Source organism: Rhinatrema bivittatum, chromosome 2, assembly GCF_901001135.1.
Source record: "Rhinatrema bivittatum chromosome 2, aRhiBiv1.1, whole genome shotgun sequence".
Classification (NCBI taxonomy): Eukaryota; Metazoa; Chordata; class Amphibia; order Gymnophiona; family Rhinatrematidae; genus Rhinatrema; species Rhinatrema bivittatum.
Window position 1 is genome coordinate 608828911 of NC_042616.1, and position 22540 is coordinate 608851450.

General features: G+C 43.3%; 1 protein-coding gene across 1 annotated transcript in view; it reads right to left on the minus strand.

Annotated features, from left to right (window-relative positions):
• Nucleotides 1–22540, minus strand: part of CDH2 (cadherin 2) — a 399350-nt gene that overhangs the window by 95443 nt on the left and 281367 nt on the right. Inside the window, exon 7 of the mRNA XM_029591171.1 lies at nt 691–863. Within this exon, the coding sequence (XP_029447031.1) occupies nt 691–863 (173 nt within the window). The remainder of the gene's footprint in view (nt 1–690; nt 864–22540) is intronic.

Below are 22540 nucleotides of genomic sequence, written 5' to 3' on the forward strand. Positions count from 1 at the left end.
AGTCTCGAAATTAATATTTAACAAGAAGCCAAAAACACTCCTGCTCTCGTGCAATTATTTTGAGATGTTGGTAGGCTTCATGACAAACTACTCTGTGGAAAGGGCTGCTTTGATAACTAAGCTGAGGCCCAGGAGGGAGGATCTAACACAACATCTGCTTCCTCATTCGGTAAATCACTCAGGTAGAGCTAGTTGCTGTGTAATAGGCAAGGTGCGGAGATCATTTACAGTGAGCGTGTGCTTTTTTTGTATGAAGGCAAGAGACTTTATGGTGGCGTTCCAAAAAACAAATACAGAACATAATACTTTGTGCTTAGTTTCTTCTTGTGTACAAAAATATATTGCGAATGTTGTTCACGTACTTGACTGAACAATTTGGATACACAATTGAAATCTACTTATATTACAACTATATCAGCTTGAAAATTAACAACATTTTGATACATAGAATCAACATTTTTCCCATTCAGATAGGAAAATCCCATTTTAGGCAGTAAGGAGGGACATTCCTAAAGTTCCTAAAACCATCCTTAATTTACTTCTTACACAGGTTTGAAGCTAGAAAGTAAACGCATAAAAAGAAAAGGCTTTTTGGTATTTTTTGCCAGAACAATATTTTAAATATGTAGACACATATGCTGCAGGCGACCGTGCTTGAACCCACACCCCAAAAAAAACGGAGCCCTTTACCTCTCTGTCGAGTCCTGCAGCCAGTGTGATAATGTCGCCGGTCTCATTGTTGATGGTATACATGTTGGGAGAGGGAGTGTTTGGAGACTGGGACAGGATTTTGTATCTTAGCATGCCATTTGGTTGTTTGGGATCGTCGGCGTCAATAGCTGTGACTGTCATCACGTAAGTTCCTAGAGCCAGAACAAACCATATTGAGTGGTAGGGTCAACCGTTTTACTCAGATTACCCAGGGTCACTTAAAATCTAAGAACCTGGTCAAAACCTTTTTTTGCTTGCTTTGATAAACATTTCTCATTGTATCCACCACTTCAGGAAAACTGATTTGAATGCAATTTAAAGGTACCTTAATGGTTTGCTGAAGTGCTTTCCATGTACAAAACAATCATTTTCTAGGGTAGGACAAAACAAAACAAAAAACATTCTACCCAACCAGTTAAGAGCAAGAAACAATGAGCACTATCAACTGAAGAAGTGCTTCAGAACTACAGAAAAGGAAATTATAAGGAGGGGGGGGGGGGGGGGCGGGCAAGAGACTGTCTATTATAAGTGGTACATAAAAACTTTTAATACATACATTTAGAAATAAAACAGGCTGACTTTGCTTAGCAGGACTGGTCTCACATCTGGCCATGGCACATGCTTATTGGAAAGTTTCAAGGGATCAAGCTAGCATAAGAAAACATTTTCTATGCCCTGAATACTATTTGCACATAATCTAGAATACATGTCAGCATGCTAAAAATCAGTTACACTGAATAACACCCCTCTCTCCCTACCATACAGTGTCAAAGTGCAAACAGACTTTTCACCAGAACACCGTGCCTCATCTCCATCTGTCTCCCTCTACCTCCCTTCCCCTCTAGCTATTTCCCTTCCCTTCCTCTCGCCCATCTGTTCGTCTCTTTCCATCGCTGGTATTTCTCTTTTTCCTATTTCCCTTTCTCCATGTCTACCCATTCTCCTCTGCGCAGCTGTGAAAATCCATGGCTCTTCTGTGTACTGCCAGGATAGCAGCAAGCCTTTCCCGATAACCCAGAGCCAGTCTCTCCTCTCTCGTCCCACTTTCTTAAAAGCAATACAAAAAAAAAAAAAAAAACACACCACCTTGCTAGGCAGTACTCATTTTCCATGTCTGTCATCTACCCGCCACCAAATAACTGTTGAAACATTCATCTAATTCCATTCCAATTTGTACCCCACAGAACCCGTGACCTCCAGGCTCACACTTTTCGTGTGATCTCTACTCCCACAACATTCCTGCTTCCTTTGCCTTTCCTATAAGGAAACAGATCAGTTTAGTTGAAATCTCGAGGAGGACAAGGCACAACATGAGGCCACCTAACATTTTTTAAAGCCACTTTGCCACTGGTTAGTGCTAATGCTCACCAGCCGACCCCCATGCTTTGTCTCGTTCCCCCTACAGTGAACGTTCAATGCTGAATGTACCGCACGCAAACTCACACAACTAACACTGGTATAACCAAGTGTACATTTCTGTGCCAAAGGAAAAAAAAACAAAACAAAACACTGGCCATCGTAAAATTTTTACACATCTCCTCGATTAACCAGCGTCGTTTTCCACACAGTAAAGTGAAGGATACTTAAGATGCATAAAAAAATGTGGCTACCCTGGCTGTTTTTCAGAATTGACATGAAGTACAGTTGCAAAAGGTGTCCATTCAAAGGGTGGGGGGAGGGGCAACAATCAAAACCGTCCGCAGGGTTGTAAAGCGTGGGGGTCTCTATGCCTATGGGGTTTGCAAAAATAATCACAAGCCCGCACTTTTGCTTTATGTCCCCCACACTCTTCTCCCCTATCTCCAAAAACATTATCTGCAGAGATCGCGCCTGCTTTCTCTGCACGTAATCTTTCAGTTGGAAACTAAAGACGAGAACGTTTGAACAATCAAACCTATGGCATGTAAGCTGCCAATCTCTCTACGCCCAGACTGCCTCTCTACTTCACGGGCAGAAGTATTGCGTGCTCGCGACGAGCATGCTTTTACCCGCTGACAGGCTGGGTGACATTCAAAGTCTCCACTTCCATGAATAAAACGAATTTTTACCGGCATAAAGGGCTTTGAATGTTACCCTTCATATGTTTTGTTTTGGTTTTTTTCTTTCCACAAAGTGGAACTCTGCTCTGTGTGCTGCATTTCCCTCTTTCAAATCAAAGAACAAATTTCAAAGAAAGAGCCCGCAATTTAAAATTAAATATTTATGAATCGCTTTCTCCCAGTAATACACTATTCCAAAAAATAACTATAGTTGGTGCACATCACATATCACATTTACCCCTGCAAGTCACGTACACATGCACACAACAAAGCATCAGGGGAATCCCACTTTGCTAAAGAACTTATGGTGTTTGTGTGTTTCCATTAATACAAGCTCTGATTAATTACTGACAAAGAATTTGAATTTATGTAGATTTTTATTTTTTTTTAAATGAAAAGGAAAAAATAATCTAGTTAAAGCCAACTGTGCACGCGAGCGGTCAGTGGTCTGGTTACAGTCAGAGGAAAGTACACAGAAACTCTGGCTGTGCTTAAAGTGCTCTTTATTTACAGTGATCTTAAAGACACATGTGACAGCAGACAATAGAACAGACTCCTTGAATTCAGGCAGTTCCCTATGAGGAAAGGCTAAAGAGGTTAGCGCTGTTCATATTGAAGAAACAGCTGAGGGGGGATATGATAGAAGTCTACAAAATCATGAAAGTACTTGAACAGGTTAATGTAAATCTGTTATTTACTCTCAGATAATAAGACTAGGGGGGTCACTCCATGAAGTGAGCAATTAGTTCATTTAAAACAAATCAAAGAAAATTCTTTTTCACTCAGCACATAGTTAAGCTCTGGAATTCATTGTCAGAGGATATGGTTATGGCAGTTAGTGTAACTGGGTTCAAAAAAGGTTTGGATAAGTTCCTAGAGGAAAAGTCCATAAACCATTAATCAGTAAGGAATAGTACCTGCCAAGCACATGCCTGTGATTTGGATTGGCCACTGTTGGTTACAGGATGCTGGGCTTGATGGACTCTTGGGTCTGACCCAGTATGGCATATTTTATGTTATGTTACGTTTTTAAAGTACAAGCAGTTTAACAACCTTACAGATAAGTCCTTAGTCGGTACGCAGGGACTCAGTCAGCTCCCTGGGGCCCTTCTACCCTATCTAGGCCCTCAGATTTTATGCTCAGGGGTTGTACTCCTCTCTCGATACGTTGGGGAACCTAAGCTTAAGGAGGACCAGGTGGGATATCTGAATCCGGTCCTTTAAGGTAGCTTGAAGGATATGCCTATACCTCACATACACCCTCAGCTCAGCCTTGCCGAGATGAGTGTCCCTTTTTATAAGGGAGACTTCCTTTGACAAGAGAATCAACTGCGGAGTACTATCTGTCACGTAGTAGTAGCTTCTGGCTAACATAGGCCAGGGGACATCTGTCACACTTTCTTCTGGGCTAATACTGCTTTTTCAACTTCTTCAGACCCTCTGACCTTCCGTGGCACTCTTCAGATATCGCCTTGTGAGCGGATCTGTCTCCCTTTGCGGGAGCATCACCTGGGTGATTACCTTGTCCCTCCAGGCCTATGGACGGACCTTACTCTTCCCCAGGGTGCATTTGTCTTGATGGCATTGTCGCTGGGACTTATGAGGTTTTGCGTCCTTATTAAGGAGGTCCGTGTCTTCCCTTGGAAAGGGCTCTAGAACCACCAGCTCTTCAGGGTTGTGGCTAAGTGGACTTGTTGTATGCTGATTCAAAAGGGCTTTGGAAGTCTGGTAATCCCACCCAATAATCATGGGGGTAGGGTAACCAAGGATGTACTCCAACTTCCATCATCCCTTGAATGGCCAGGTTCTTCAGGTGTATCTGGCTGGTGGGATATCGTTGATGGTCCCCGAGAACACATGCCAATGTCACTACTGTTCCAGCTTCAAAATGGCTCTGTTTCAGAAAATCGCTCCACACTAGCGTTCTGACACTACTGGAGTCCATTAGCGCTTGGGTGGGAACCCATTCAGCTCCACTGGTATCACACATTTAGAGGCTCCCTGGCTGGAGACATCTACTAAGTTGCAACAGTAAGAAGTTACTGCATTAGTGGCAACTGCTTCCAGCTCCTTGCGAGAACAGTTTCTCGTGAAGTGTCCTCGCTCCCCACAACTGAAGCACGTCAAGTCGACTGAAGGTTGCTGCTAGGGTGATTGGTTCAGTTGGGCCTGTCCTGGAGGCTCCGGGTTCTGGTATTCCCTTTTGATATTGAGGGGTTTTCTCTATGCCTCTGCTACCTCCAGTACTTTTTCCATCGTCAGGTCCGGATGCTGGCAAACCCACTGCTGCATGGGCAAACAGACTGTTCTGGGACTGCTCCAGAAAAATGGCTTTGGCCACCTCCTCCCCAGTTTTCCTGTCCGGAAGTAGCTACTTCCAGGCAACATCTTTGAGTCAGTGGAACAAGTTCCTTGGGTTCTCTCCAGCCCATAAACTCCTCATTGAAACTGCTGCCGGTACGCTTCTGTGGCGATTACTGCTCTTTGTAGGATTGTTGCCTTGACCTCCAGATATGTGGCCATCCCCTCTGGATTGGCTGTTTGATAAACCTCTGGACACAGTCCAGTAAGAACATTTCCAGGTTGATAGCCCACCTATCTTCAGGCCAGCCTTGCAGTATGCTCAAAGTTCTTCAAGAACCCCTCTGGGGTCATTTTGGTGACATTGGCAGAGGACAGGCCACAGCAGTTTGCTCCGCCGGGGCTATCTGCATAAACACGGTATACTGCTGCGTCACCTGCCCTTGTAAACCTTCCTGCTGGGTAATCTGGGCTTGCAGGGCACTCTGCAGCTGCTGTTGGCCAGTAGCAAGAATTTGGATCACTTGCTCCATTTTAAGTGATTCTCCAGGTGTAGGCGAACAAACAAAACAAAAAAAGTCTGCTGACCTCTCCAACCCTCATTTACTGCTTGACCCCTGACCAGGCAGGGATAGACCCCTTGGCCTGCACCCAAGCTGGGATGGAGCTGGGAGAGCCCCAGGCAAAAAGAGGTTTTTTTACCCTTAGTGCTCAGCAGAGCCACATCCCTTCTTTAGCTGCTAACAAGCATCACAGCACACTGTTCTTTTTCACAGTCCTTCTGTGCCCTGCTTAGAGGGATCCCACGTAGGACACCATATGTGGCACTCGAGCAGTCAGTGGCAAGGTCACAGCCAGAAGAAAGTGCACAAACTCTGGCTGTGTTTAAAGCGCTCTTTATTTACAGTGACCTTAAAGGCACACGTGGCAGCAGACAATAGAAAGGACTCCTTCAACTCAGGCAGTCCTAAGCTTTAAGTACAAGCAGTTTACCAACCTTACAGGTAAGTCCTCTGTTAGAATGCTGAGCTCCCCAGAGCCCGTCCACCCTGTCTAGGCCCTCAGGTTTTATGCTCAGGGGTTGGATTACTCCCTTCTCCCAAGATACCTTGGGGAACCTAAGCTTAAAGAGGACCGGGCGGGATATCTGAGCCCAGTCCTTTAAGGTAGAATGAGGGAGATATATTTATTTATTTTATTTATTTAAAATCTTTTCTATACCTTCGCTAAGTTAAATACCATCGCAACGGTTTACATATAGGCACATATTTAATGTAGGTATGCCTACACACTCCCTCACACCAACATAAAAAAACGACACCAAAAAATAAAGTGATCAGGGAAAAAGCTTACACAAAATAGTACAGCATAAACAATATATGATATTAAGGACAACACGTAAAATAAGTCAATAAAAACAACTACAATGGAAATGTTTCATATTTTGCTTCTGTAACATTCCAATTCTTGATTTGGTTGACTTGTCCGATCTGTATTTCCCAATATCTCATTTTATTGAATTAGATTGTTTTTTATATATCTACTTTAGTTTGTGCAAGTTTCCCCCTCCGTCACTGGAATGAATCCCTTTCATTTTTGTAATATTCTTCATTGAACCATGTGAAAGGTTTTTTGGGCTCTGCTGGAGAAAAGGCAAGCAGTCCCCTGCTATTCTCCTTCTCTGGATACCTTCACTTGTCCCGGAGCATAAGAATTGTGCACAAGTCTTCCAAGAGACTCCCAGATTGTCCCCCTTTCCCCTCCCACTTCAGTATTTCCTGCCCCGGGGGGAGGAGGCTGTAGAACTGCAGGTGCAGTGGTACAATGTTGCAGGGACAGGAAGAGGGAACATTTATTTTATTTATATTCTGCTTTTTGGTACTTCAAAGTGGATTACATTCAGGTATTGTAGGTATTTATCTCCAGAAGGCTCACAATCTTAAGTTTGTACCTGAGGCAATGGAGGGTAAAAATGACTTTCCCAAGGTCATGAGGAGCAGCAATGGGATTTGAACCCTGGCTTCCTTGGATCGTAGCCCACAGCTTTAACACATTAGGCTACTCTTCCACTTCACTTTTCTTGCTAGTAAGGTTGTTGCAAGGAGTAACCAAGGACAATAGTGTGTGTGTGCGGGGGGGACGGACGGACGACAGCCTACGCTGTTATCTTAGTTAACCTACAAGTCTGCTGCAAGAAAGCAAGCCCAAAAGAGAAGGGGGGCAGCAAAAGCAACCCTTGTTCTAGGGACTGCTTGCTGCAAATCATTTACTCCTGCAGCATGCTTACATAAGAGGATGTGCAGGAAGAAGAAGAGGTGGCAGCACAGCTACCGTAGGGACATTTAGCATACAGGTGGTCATTCTTTTCCCTGCAACATCACCAGGGGGGCAGAGGATGAGGAGGAGAGAGATTGAAAGGGAAGCAGTAGTGAGGCTGAAAGGGGGGAGGAGGAGAGTGAGAAGGAGCTAAGGGCTGGGAAGGGGTGTTTCAGAGGAAATCAGAGAAGAGATAGAGAGGAAAATGGAAAAGAGAAGGGCAAGACTGTGAAGGAGGAGGAGATGGGGCAAAACGGAACTAAAAGAGCAGACAGCTGAGAAGGGGAAAAAGATTATTAAGGGGCAGTAGATGGTTGGAGGAGGGAGAGAACGGGAGACAGAAATCTGGTAGGAAGATGAAAAGTGGAAAAATGGCAATTGAAGGATTGGGAAGGCCAATGGGATGAAAGATGGAGGAACAAGGGGAGGCAGGGAATTAAGACCATACTTAGGGAAGGGGAGAGAGGGAGCAAGACAAATGTATGAAGAGTATGATGAAAAAGTGTGAAATAAAAAGGAATCAGAAAGCAGAATTAATGGAAGTGAGGGTGAGATAGAGAAAGGATGATAAGCAGGACAGGTGAATGAGGAAAAGGACACAGACAAAGAAAGCAGAACAGTACAAAAAGAAAGACAAAGGAAGAAGAAATTTTCACTTGAAATATTGCTTTGTAGGCTTCAAAGTTTTCTGTTATTTTGAAATTTTAAATGATAAATTATTTTTAGCAAGTGGCTACACATTTCATGTATATAGTTTTAGTTTTTAAAAGTGCATGCAAGGCACAGAACCAACAATGCTCTACTCTTGCTGGGCTCTCTCTTTTACCACTTGGCAATTTTCTTTTCTTGATGGGGTAGGGGTGAGGTAATATAGAATGGCATGCTGTCAGTTTTGCACTTTTGTCTCTCCTTGACATCAATATTCCAAACTTAAGCTGTCTGCTCTTGATGTCCCCTTCATTTGATTTCCTACCTTTCCTTCTTCCCCGCATGTTGCCTCTGAGCTGCTCGACTTTTATTCATACAGCCAATCAGCAACAGGATGCAGAAGATCTTTGTGAGAACTATTTTAAGCTTCTGATTCCTCGAGGCAAGCCACATCCGGCTTTTCTATGCTTCCCCCCCATGGCTCAGTTAATTACACATGCACAAGAAAACCATCCAAGTTGGCAGCTATGTTGGAATATTCTTTAGCATGAATGAGCCAAAGCCAAGATAAAAAAAAAACTCATTTGGTACATAAATCCATATGAATGTGAACATTTTTCATGTGATTTATATTTACACAAGCCGTTAAGCCCGTTAAAACGGGCTACATCCCTCTGTCTCTCACCTCCCGCTCTTTCTCTCTCCCCTCACTCTTCACCACCCCCTCCCTCACCCACTCCTCCCCACCCTACCTCTCCTATCACTCAGTCCCTCCCTCCCACTCAGTCTCACTCACTCCCTCCCCCCTCTCTCCCTCCCTCTCACTCAGTCCCACTCACTCTCACTCAGTCCCCACTCCCTCCGTCCTCTCCCTCAGTCCCACTCCCTCCCTCTCTCTCCCTCAGTCCCACTCCCTCCCTCAGTCCCTCCCCCTCACTCAATCCCTCCCTCCCACTCAGTCATTCCCTCCCCCCTCCCTCTCACTCACTCAGTCCCACTCACTCTCCCTCAGTCCCACTCCCTCCCTCTCTCTCCCAGTCCCACTCCCTCCCCTCAGTCCCCCCTCTCCCTCTCCCTCAGTCCCACTCCCTCCCTCTCTCTCCCAGTCCCACTCCCTCCCTCAGTCCCCCCTCTCCCCTCTCACTCAGTCCCAGTCCCTCCCCCTCACTCAATCACCTCCCTCCCTCCCACTCAGTCCCTCCCTCCCACTCAGTCACTCCCTCCACTCAGTCACTCCCTACCACTCAGTCACTCCCTCCACTCTCTCTCTCTTCTCCCTCCCTCGCTACGCCCGCTACCCGCCGTCGCCGACCGCTGCCGGGGTACAGCCGACCGCCTGCTACCGCCGTACGCCGCCCGCTGCCCTGGTACCGCAGCGCTCGCTACCGCCGTCGCCGCCCGCTGCCCGGTACCGCCGCCGCCCGCCGCCCGCTGCTGCCACTGGACGCCGCCATTTTTTTTTCTTTCTGAAGCTGCCTCAGAGCGACGTGCTCGCCCGCACATGCGCGGTAGAGCTGGTCTCTACTGCGCATTTGCGGGCCGTCGGTCACAGGCCATTTATAAGGTAGATTATGTGCATATTTTCTGTTGCTTACTGTTTCTCCTTTCCAGTATGCCTTATGTTAAAAGTTTGATGAACGGAGGGAGGTGGGGGAGAATCACAAACCAATGGGTCAACAAGATTACAGCAAAAATAAGGGAGCTGTAATCCACCATGCACTTCTGTCCAAGACTTGTCTCAAGAGCAAGCGATTGAAAAATAGATGCCGAAGGATGGGGGCAGCCAACTGTAGTCTTGTGAGTCGCATGAGGCTCATCGAAGTGAAATTGCGGCTCCTGATGGTGGGAGCCTTTATGGATTACAGAGGTTAAAATGAGAAAACCGCATCATCAGCCCACATGGCCTAGCAGAAGAGGTGGCAGTATCATCAGCTAGATGAAGTTACCTACCTGTACCAGCCAAAGGAAAGGAAAGCAGAGTTATTATAAATTCATCAGTCCATATGGGAAGAGCTGTCATCAACCTATGTGGGCCAAAGCAAAGTGACTCATCATTGGCCCACGCAGGGAAGAAATGTAAGAATCAAGCTACATGAGCCAAAACAAGGAGGAAAGTAGATGTGCTGCATTCTGCTGGAGTTGCAGCACTGCAAGTAAGAGACTGATGGGGCCAGAGTGGGTGGGTTTGGAAGTGGGAGAGAGACACTGACTGGTGGGGCCAGTGAGGAAAGGAGAGATTGACTGATAGGGTCAGAGAAGTTGAGTTCAGAGGATGTTCTCGTCTCCCTCAAAAGATGAGGCTCTCTTCTACTGTAAATTCTGGTTTTGGGCTCTTGATATGTGAAAGATTAGCCAAACTAGCAATAGGACATCATAGTTCTGAGATATGAAGCTAGAAAAGCTAGTGTTACCACATTGTGGAATGAACAATGTCTAAAAGCTTCATCAAGACATTCAGAGCTATGTTTACCAGATAGAGTGCTTAAAGTATAATAAGATGAGGCTGATTAAGTAAACAGTTGTGGCATGCAGAGTGCTTTAATTCAGCTATCCTAAGATATGAAAAAAAAAAAAGAAAATTTGTGGAAAAATGCATACAAATATATTGTATGCTGCCTTGAGTTATGGATGATAAGCTGCTTACATAATTTTTAAACAAACATTTAAAATATTTATATTCCACAACCTCCAAAATTTAGGGTGGGGTATAAAAACAAAAAATATAAGCACAAGAACTCAAAAAGATAGTGACATCACTTAATATAAAATATCAAACCATAAAAAAGGCAAACTGCCTCAACAAAAATCAAGCTGCCTATTAATGCTTAGGAACATAAGAACATGCCATACTGGACAGACCAAGGATCCATCAAGCCCAGCATCCTGTTTCCAACAGTGGCCAATCCAGGCCATAAGAACCTGGCAAATACCCAAAAACTAAGTATATTCCATGCTACAGTTGCTACTAATAGCAGTGGCTATTCTCTTAGTCAACTTAAACAATAGCAGGTAATGGACTTCTTCTTCAAAAACTTATCCAATCCTTTTTTAATCACAGCTACACTAACTGCACTAACCATATCCTCTGGCAACAAATTCCAGTTTAATTGTGCATTGAATGAAAAAGAACTTTCTCCGATTAGTTTTAAATGTGCCACATGCTAACGTCATGGAGTTCCCCCTAGTCTATTATCTGAAAGAGTAAATAACTGATTCATATCTAACCGTTCTAGACCTCTCATGATTTTAAACACCTCTATCATATCCTCCCTCAGCCATCTCTTCTCCAAGCTGAAAAGTCCTAACCCCTTTAGTCTTTCCTCATAGTGGAGCTGTTCCCTGGTCGCCCTTCTCTGTACCTTCTCCATTGCAACTATATCTTTTTTGAGATGCGGCGACCAGAATTGTACACAGTATTCACCATGGAGTGACAGAGGCATTATGACATCTTTCGTTTTATTCACCATTCCCTTTCTAATAATTCCCAACATTCTGTTTTCAATGTGTTATCCACTATGGTGCCTAGCTCTCTTTCTTGGGTGGTAGCTCCTAATTTGGAACCTAACATTGTGTAACTATAGCATGGGTTATTTTTCCCTATATGCATCACCTTCCACTTATACACATTAAATTTCATCTGTCATATGGATGCCCAATTTTCCAGTCTCAGAAGGTCTTCCTGTAATTAAACACAATCTGTTTGTGATTTAACTACTCTGAACAATTTTGTATCATCTGCAAATTTGATTCCTCACTTGTCATATTTCTTTCCAGATCATTTATAAATATATTGAAAAGTACGGGTAATAATACAGATCCCTGGGACACTCCACTGCCCACTCTCTTCCACTGAGAAAATTGTCCATTTAATCCTACTCTGTTTCCTGGCTTTTAGCCAGTTTGTAATCCACGAAGGACATTGCTACCTATCCCATGACTTTTTACTTTTCGTAGAAGCCTCGCATGAGGAACTTTGTCAAACGCCTTCTGAAAATCCAAATACACTACATCTACTGGTTCACCTTTATCTACATGTTTATTAACACCTTTAAAAAAGTGAAGCAGATTTGTGAGGCAAGACATAGCTTGGGTAAAGCCATGCTGACTTTGTTCCATTAAACCAGTGGTTCTCAACCTTTCTAATGCCGTGACCCCGCAATACAGTTCCTCATGTTGCGGTGACCCCTCGCCCCGCCCTCGCCCCGTGAGGGTGGGGTGAGGGCGGGGCTTTGGTCATATGGGGGCAGGGTTATGGATGGGGTTGGATTTTAGTGCACACTTATCATTTAATTATGACATTTATAATGTGAATGTAACTCAACTCACCATAGGTTCTCACATGCATGGCACACTGACCCATGATCGTCACGGGGCTAGATGTAAAAGTACAGTTTGTATCCACAGGAACCCCCCTGACCCACAATAATGGATGTAAAGCAGAATTATGACATTCCCCATACAACTCACCCTACAAAAAAGATATTCTGGTTCTAGTGACATCTCAGTAACAGCAACTCAAACTCCTTCTATTTCCAGGCTCAATAGCCCTACTTATGAAAAGACAGCAGTTTACCACCAATGCATGTCCTCTGAGAAAACACAACAAATAAGACCGATACAAACGCTTACATGCTAGCAAAATATCTCATCTCGGTAACAGACACAGAACCGACCTAACATACTCCCAGGATCTGTAGTAATGCACATAAACTAATCCGCACACAGTTACACCTGTATTATGGAATACACTCAAACAGGAGCAACCCTATCTATGAAAAGGCAACACTACAAATATTAAATCAGGTCCTAAAAACCAATACACCTCTTATTAGGAAAACAGAACTAGCAAGCAGCTATAGATCCCCACACAGAAATAATTGTAAAACTATACTAATAAGCAGAATAAATGTTTCAAAACAGCTATGAACATCCAACAATTAAAAACTCATAAAAACTATTAAACATTCTCCAAACACCAATAAAATATTTCAAAAAAGCAGACATCACACAATTAAAATGGCAGTCAAGAAAAATAAACTTAAAAAGCCACCTTTACTTACCCCCTCCAGCAGCTCTCCTACTCCCCTTCCCTGCAGGCCGTGGCACTCACCAGAAGCAGCAGTAGAAGCTAAGCTCTATACTTATGGTCCTCTTCCTTAGTGCCCATGTCTCTCACACACACACACCATACCAGTCATGCCCCCATGACCAGTTTCTGTCTCTCACACACCAATCATCTCCCAAACAGTCTTTGGCACACACACACCAGTCACCTTCCTGAACAGTTTCTCTCATGCCATACACACACAGGCTTCCCACTCCCATGTTCTACTTACATATACGGGCTTCTCACTCTCATAATCACTTTCTCACACACACACACACACACCAGTCACCTTCCTGAACAGTTTCTCTCATGCCATACACACACACACACACACAGGCTTCCCACTCCCGTGTTCTACTTACATATATGGGCTTCTCACTCTCATAATCACTTTCTCTGTCTCTCTCTCTCTCTCTCACACACACTCACTCACCAGTCTCTCACTCCCATGCTTGTTCTCTCCACATGCACAGGCTTCTCATTCCCATAATCACTTTCTCTCTGTTACACACACACCAGTCTCTCTCATTTCCATGCTCACTCTCCACATGCACAGGCTTCTCATTCCCTGAATCACATTCTCTCATATTCACACACACACACACCAGTCTTTTTCTCTCACACGCACCATCACCTTACCAAGCAGTCTCTCTCTCTCATGCATGCACACTCACCCAGGTTTCTCACTCCCATGCTTTCTTTCACACCCACAACACCAGGCTTCTTACGCCCATGCTTTCTCACATACCCAGACTTCTCACTTCCATGCTTTTTCTCTCTCTCACACACACACATCAGTCACCTCCCTGACTAATGTCTCACACTCTCACATACACATCAGTCATCTCCCTGAGCAATCACTTTCATTGTCTCTCACATACACACACACATCAGCTCTCTGACCAGTCAATCACACACAGGCTGGCTGGCTGCTTCTCTCTCTTTCTCTCACTCACTTCCTCTTCTCCCCCGAGCACAAATGGGAGCTGCAGGAGCCTCCGCTGGCCAAGAAAGAAGAATCCCATCGGCCGCGGGAGGCTCATGCTGCTGTCTCCTTTCTCCATTACCGGCTACTTCTATTGCTCGAGGACCGATGCTGCAGCCGCTGCTGCTACTTTTTCGTGCGGCTCTCTCTCCTTCCCGCGCACCGCGATTCACTTCCTGTTCCGGGTCACGGGAGGGGGGGGGGGGGGGGCAGGCGCAGGAAGAAGAAAAGGCCCAGCCACGGGTGCACAGCTTCTTCTAGCGCCGCTGCCGTTCCCGCTGGGCTTGAACGTGCTGACAGCCCGGTGGCAACGGCAGCGGGAGAGACCGGGAGCGCGCGACACACCTGCCGGTGCTTGGCGGCGCTGCAGACCGGCAAAAAACTCCCACGGCCCGGTCCCGGTCCGCGGACCGGTGGTTGGGGACCCCTGCTTTAGGCGACCCCTGTGTTTTGGGCGTTCGACCCCCGCCGGGGTCGCGACCCACAGGTTGAGAACCGCTGCATTAAACCATGTCTTTCTATATGTTCTGTGATTTTGATATTTAGAACACTTTCCAATATATTTCCTGGCACTAAAGTCAGGCTAACTGGTCTGTAGTTTCCCGGATCGCCCCTGGAGCCCTTTTTAATTATTTGGGTTGCATTAGCCACCCTCCAGTCTTCAGGTACAATGGATGATTTTAATGAGAGGTTACAAATTTTTACTAATAGGTCTGAAAGTTCATTTTTGAGTTCCTTCAGAACCCTGGGGTATACACCATCTGGTCCAGGTGATTTACTACTCTTCAGTTTGTCAATCAGGCCTACCACATCTTCTAGGTTCACCGTGATTTGGTTCAGTCCATCTGAATCATTACCCATGAAAACCTTCTCCGGAACGGGTATCTCCCCAACATACTCTTTAGTAAACACCAAAGCAAAGAAATCATGTAATCTTTCCGCGATGGCCTTATCTTCTCTAATTGTTCCTTTAACCCCTCGATCATCTAACAGTCCAACTGACTCCCTCACAGTCTTTCTGCTTTGGATATATTTTAAAAAGTTTTTACTGTGAGTTTTTGCCTCTATGGCCAACTTCTTTTCAAATTCTTGCTTAGCCTGTCTTATCAATGTCTTACATTTAACTTGCCAAGTTTATGCATTACCCTATTTTCTTCTGTTGGATCCTTCTTCCAATTTTTGAATGAAGATCTTTTGGCTAAAATAGCTTCTTTCACCTCACCTTTTAACCATGCCGGTGATCGTTTTGCCTTCTCTCCACCCTTCTTAATATGTGGAATACATCTGGACTGTGCTTCTAGGATAGTATTTTTCTAACAATGACCATGCCTCTTGCACACTTTTTACCGTTGTAGCTGCCCCTTTCAGTTTTTTTCTAACTATTTTTCTCATTTTATCAAAGTTTCCCTTTTGAAAGTTTAGCACGAGAGCCATGGATTTGCTTACTGTTCCCCTTCCAGTCATTAATTCAAATTTGATCATATTATGGTCACTATTGCCAAGCGGCCTCACCACCGCTTGGCAATAGTGCTCCACTAATTGCTCCCTCTCTTGTCAGTTCCTGAACCAATTACTCCATAAAGCTGTAATTTATTCCATCCAGGAGCTTTCTCTCTCTAGCATGTCCCGATGAATTGAAATCTCCCATTATTACTGCACTACCAATTTGGTTAGCTTCCCTAATTTCTCTTAGCATTTCAATGTCCGTCTCACCATCTTGACCAGGGGGACGGTAGAATACTCCTATCATTATAGTCTTCCCCAACACAAAAGGGATTTCTACCCATAAAGATTCAATTGTGCATTTAGTCTCATGCAGGATGTTTTTCCTGTTGGACTCTATAACATCCCGGACATAAAGCGTCACACTGCCTCCCGGGTGCTCCTCTCTGTCAATGCGATATAATTTGTACCCCGGTATAGCACTGTCCCATTGGTTATCCTCCTTCCACCATGTCTCTGAGATACCAATTAAGTCTATGTCATCATTCACTGTTACACATTCTAATTCTCCCATCTTACTTCTTAGACTTCTTGCATTAGCATACAAACATTTCAAAGTTTGTTTTTTGTTTGTATTTTCATTCTGCTTTTTAATCGATAGGGATAAATTAGAATTTTTTTTAGCTCAGGTGAGTTTTTAGTTACAGGTACTTTGACTACTTTTCTTATTATTGGAAACTCACTGGTCGGGATGCCCTACTTCTAATGCAGCATTAGTATCCTTTGAAGATACCTCCCTCCGAACCATATGCTGCTGAGGGACTGTCTGCTTTCCCCTTTGTTCTAGTTTAAAAGCTGCTCTATCTCCTTTTTAAAGTTAGCGCCAGCAGTCTGGTTCCACCCTGGTTAAGGTGGAGCCCATCCCTTTGGAAGAGACTCCCCCTTCCCCAATAGGTTCTCCAGTCCTTACAAAACTGAATCCCTCTTCCTTGCACTATCGTCTCATCCACGCATTGAGACTCCGGAGATCTGCCTACCTCTGGGGACCTGCGCGTGGTAACAGGAAGCATTTCAGAGAATGCTTTCCTGGAGGTTCTGGATTTAAGCTTTCTACCTAAGAGCCTAAATTTGGCTTCTAGAATCTCCCTCCCACATTTTCCTATGATGCTGGTATCCACATGTACCACAACAGCCAGCTCCTCCCCAGCACTGTCTAAAATCCTATCTAGGTGACGCCTGAGGTCCGCCACCTTTGCACCAGGTAGGCATGTTACCAGGCGATCCTCATGTCCACCAGCCACCCAGCTGTCTACATCCCTAATAATCAAAACACCAGCTATGACAGCTGACCTAACCCTTCCCTACTGGGCAGTAGGCCTTGGAGAGACATCCTTGGTGCGAAAGGACAATGCATCATCTGGAGAGCAGGTCCTTGCTACAGGATCCTTTCCTGCTGGACCAGGTTGATGCTCTCTGATCATGAGACCTTCTTCCTCTAAGGCAGCACCAGGGCTGCCATGCTGAAGTTGGGACTTGGCTACTGTGCACTATGTTGACATAAAAGGAAAGCTGCTGAAAATCTGTCAGTACACATAACTAGCTTTCTCTTTAATCCTGTGAAAAAATCCACCAGGAGGTAGCATCAGTCCCAAAAGTCATTTTAAACAAGTCTGTTTTTAAAGCCTTCTGAAATGCTTGGGGTATCTCTCAGTCTGCAAGGAAAGCAGGTCAAGTAATTCCATAGCGATGGACCCACAGTAGAAAATACCTGATCCCTAGTTTCTATAAGATGTAGCAGGTGAGGGGGAAGGAAGCTCCAATAAACCCTGGTTGAAAGATCTCAGTACTCAAGATGGAGAATATATCTGTAGAACTGAACTGATCCACGGGGATGACATTTCGTAAAGTAGCTTGTGAGTTATCATGATTACTTTTGTACTTGATCCTTTAGTGAATGGGGAGCCTATGCAATGAATAAAGAACTGGTGTGATATGTCTTCTGATATTAGGGCCAGTCAGAATGCGAACAGCAGAGTTCTATTTAATTTGGAGAGCTTTCACAGAGTTAGCAGGAAGACCAATAAATAAAGTTACAGTAAACCAGACCTGAAAATGACAGGGACTGTAGAACTGTAAGAAAATCATTTGAGTCCAGGAGGAGCTTCAGGCAGCATAATATATGTAATTTAGCAAAAGTTGATTTTCAACAGACTTTAGACGTATGCACATTGATCGTGTTGGATCCAATATTATCCCTAAGTTACACACTTTTTGCAAAATTGGAAAGTTAACTCCCTCAAATGGAAAAACAAAGGAGCCTCGATAAATGGAGTACAGCTTAATATAATGATTTCAGCTTTATTTATATTTAGTGCAAGTCTATTATGATGTAACAATCATTTAATAGAATTGAAGCAGATCGTAACAAACTCAAATGTGTTGAACTAAGATGACTGCTTTGGGAAGAAAAATTCACAGTCTGCATAAATTGTATAAGTTACACCCATCCCAACTAATAATTTGCATAGCTGAGCAAGATAAATATTGAACAGAACCATAGATAAAGCAAAGCCTTGTGGTATACCTGTATTGAGTGAGTACCAGTGGGAAACTTCTGAGACAATTCTCATTTGAGGATACGATCACAAATAAGAATGAAACCAAGACAAACCCTTCCCTGCAATTCCAATCTCTATCAGATATGAAAACGGGATTTCATGATTTAATGTGTTAAAAGCTGTCATGTTTAATAAGATCATAAATCAGGTTCCGGTGTCAAAGCTACAATGGATGATATCAAAAGGAGACAGTAATAGTGTCTTTATGCTAAAATGCTTTTGAAAACCAAAATGTTTGGTCCAAAATAGCATTTTCATCAAGAAACTCAAGATAGTTGCTTTTACACTATGCTCTCAATTATTCTGGATAAAAACGGAAGAGATAAGATGGGACGAAAGATAAATCTACAGTCTGGAGATGTCCTTTTTAGCATGGGATGAACAAATGCTCACTTTAATGAATATTGGAGAGTACTAGTGGTTAATGAGAAGTTTATAACATTTTTAACATATACATTAATGCCATGATGTACAAATTTGAACACAACTGTCATACACAGATTGAAGGGCCAGGACGAAGAATTAATTGTATTAATTATCTACAAGACCTCAGCCTGAGATACTGTCATAAATTCATCCCATTTTACCTTAGGGCCTACAAGTGGGTGCTGGGCTCACAGACCCTTATGCTACCTTTCACTACTAATGCTGCTGTTTCTGGCATCTAAAAAGTGTTGACATTTAAGGCACTTTGACCCTAGCAGAGGGTTTTGTGACCCCTTTTGGGGGGTCCTGATCCACAATTTGGTAAGATCTGATATAAATGTTAAAACAATATTGGTCCCATAACAGATCATTGTGGCACTTTACATTTCACCTCTCTCTGCTGAGCAAACTATTTAGTACAAATGTTTATCCATTAACTAGTTATCAATATTTGACTTTTTAATTTCTTGAAAAGTCTCTCATAAGGTACTCTGTAAAATGCCTTTTGAAAATCCAGATACACCTCATCAACTAGTTCACCCTTGTGTTTAGTTATACTTTCAAAAAAGTCAAATAGATTAAGGTGTGACTTCATGTGAGCTAAATCCATTTTGGCTCCTCACCATTAAGCCAGATCTATCCATGTAACTACTAATTCTGCTCTTAAGACTAGCTTCTCTTAATTTACCTGGCAATGACTTCGGGCTCCCTAGTTTATAGTTTCCCAGATTACCCTGGATTCCTTTTTAAAAATTGGCTTTACATTGCAGTCTTCAGGCACAGTGGCCGATTTTAAAGATTACTACTAATAACAGGTTTACAATTTTATATTTGAGTACTTTCAGAACTCTGGGTGATCATCATCCAGGCCTGGTGATTTATTGATTTTGCCAAGTTGCTCTATATTATATCTTCCAGTTTCACATTTGCTTCAGATCCTCCAAATCATCACCTTCTCTACAACATTCTACTCAATAAAGCAGTGGTTCTCAACCTTTTTTCTATTGGACACACCTGAGAGACGATGCACTGAACAAATGACCATCACGGAGCTAAATTTAAACATACTCTGCAGCCACAGGAACCCACCCCTTCCCCAAATAATGGATGCAGAGAAGAACTAGGGTATTTCCCCATACAACTCACCATATAAAAGAAATTCTGATTTTAGTGCTATCTCAATAACAGAAACACAAACTCCCTTACTACCTACTACCATGCAAATGGTAAAATATAAAACCTGAAAAAAAAAAACAAAAACACTCAGGACATGTAGCAAACCTGCCATACCACTGCAGCATTAACTCCCAAGAACTCAAATAGCAATGGACCTACGTAAGAAAAGGCAGCAACGCAGCACCAATGCATATCCTACTGAGAATGAGAAAGCGCAACAAGACTGAATCAAATCCCTGCATACTAGTAAAATACCTCACCTTAGTTATGCATACAGGTCCAACCTGCACCAAATACAGAATAAGAGACCATAAATTACAAGTGTGGAGACAAAACCTGGAATGGAACCTCAAAACAACCACGCCACAAGCAGTGCAAAACGAGAACTCGAGACAGAAATACATATCCTCCTACACTAAGCAAAGTACAAACAGAGAAGAAATGCACATTTCCCAAACTGTCATGTCTCTAGAACTACATCACGCCCCCTCCATCATCCTTCACTTTTCCCAATTACTCCCTTTCAATCATCCGTTCACACTCACATCCCTGCCTTGTCACATCCACTTCCCTGTGCTTCCTCTCTCCTCTGCTTGACTCTCCCTACTGCCTTCATCCCACCTCCCTTCCTGCCCAGCTACTCCAACCCCGTTTCCCACCCCTTCCTGTTCAGCACTGCCTCTCCGTTCCACCTGCAGCATCCTCACACCTTCTACAGGATGAAGAGTTCATCAGCAACATCACTCCCAGACTCAGCAGAGGAAGACAAAGTTTGTGTTCTATTGGGCCAAGAACAGCAGGAGTTGACAATGTCTTACTCTGATCTGGGTGATGAGGAAACAGCTTCCCACTGGTGCAGAAAGAAGTGAGAGAGTAGCCTCCTATCAGGCCCAATATAAGATAAGTCAACCAACTCCAAGTGGGGCTAAGGAGACAGCAGCCTTCTACAGGCCCCGCAACACACCTTCCAGGATCTCACGATACACCAGTGTGTCCCAACATACCTGGAGAGAACCACTGCAGTAAAGACTAAAGCAAAGAACTCATTTAGTGTTTCTGCTATGATTCTGTCATTCTCTGCGTGCCTCACTTTTCCCTGGTCAACTATTGGTCCAAACGATGTACTTGAGAAATGTATTTTTTTTTTTTACATTTATAGCAAATTTCCTTCTCAAATTATTTATTGGCCTGTCTAAATGTTTTACACTTCAACTTATCAGTGCTTATGTTCTTTCCTATAATTCTCATTTGGATCTGCCTTCAATTTTTTTTTTTTTGAAAGATGCCTTTTTAAAATCCTCTTTCACCTCATCATTTAATCATGCTGGCAATCATTTGGTCTTCCTTCAACTTTTTTTTTTTTAAATGCATGGCATACATTTTATCTGGGCTTCAGAGATGGTGTTTTTAAACTTCAATCTCTCAATTGTTCCTTCTAGGTTTCTTCTATTGATTTCATCATTTTACCATAATCTCCTTTTTTAAAAATTAAATACTACTGCAGTATCTTTACTTGATATCCTCCTTCCAGTGATTATATCAAAGTTGACTGCATCAATTCCTCATCACATATGGAATTTCATTCCATAAAGATTTCAGATTGCAGTTTGTTTCCTACAGACCCTTAATTATGCTTGACTCTAGGCCATCCTTAACATATAGTGCTACTCCTCCACCAGTTTGGTCTGCCCTGCCATTTCAATCCAGTTTACACCGTGGAATTACAGTGATGATCTTTCCACCAGGTCTCTAAGATGCCTATTATGCCTACATCTTCATTTAGTGCAGTGCAGTCTAACTCTCCAGTCTTCTTTTTTTTTTTTTTTTAAAGACTTGTATCATGGAGAGACAGACAAGTATGCTTTAAATATCTTCTGACAATCTGCTTATTAATAGTTATAGTAGTCTATCTACTGAAGCAGGATGTGAGTCCAATACAGATCTGCTCATAGCAGCTTAAAGATGGGATCCTAGGCCTGCTACATAACTTCTAGAGATTATAACAGTGTAATTTGCATGGAGTGACAGTAACAACCCTAAACAGCAGTAGTACAACTGCTTCAGGCTTCCAAGATTGAACTGGAGTAACACACAGAGCAGCTACAATACTAAAAGTAGTGGTACCATTGCATTGGGCTTCCAAGAAACCTGGAGCAACTTGTATGGGGCGACCACAGTTAACACCCAAATATCAATAAGCATGGGGAGGGGCTAGATGTTTGTGACAATTTCTGTGGCTGTGTGGATTACAAAACTTGGTAATAAGACATGGAAGGGGCCTGGGCGTTATATTCAGTGTTAATCTTGTAAGAATCAGAGTTAAACAAGAAGCCCTAGATTGGCCTACATGAGGTAGAAGCGGGCACTGTAACAGATTTTGGAGATATTTTGTACAGATATGGTAAGCAGTGGTATGAAAAGGTTGAGAAGTCAGGTATAAGACAGGGAGGGAGGAAGCTGGAGTTTGTATTTGGGAATTTATATGATTATCTACCCAAAGTGATAGAAAATCAGATGAATCTCAACTGGGTAAACAGGATGGTCCAAGCTGATTTTTATCTGTTATTTACTATGTCACATCCATAATTTGTAGCAATGGCATAATTTCACTATAGTTTCTTGTCCTATTGCTTTGGCATCCATTTCACAATCACTCAAACTTGAGACAGGTCCAGGACTGAAACATGTCAGGTCTATATGACCTGATATACAAAAATAATTTAACAAAATAAATGTACAGTTAGATTTTGATGTTCAGAGTTTTCAAATA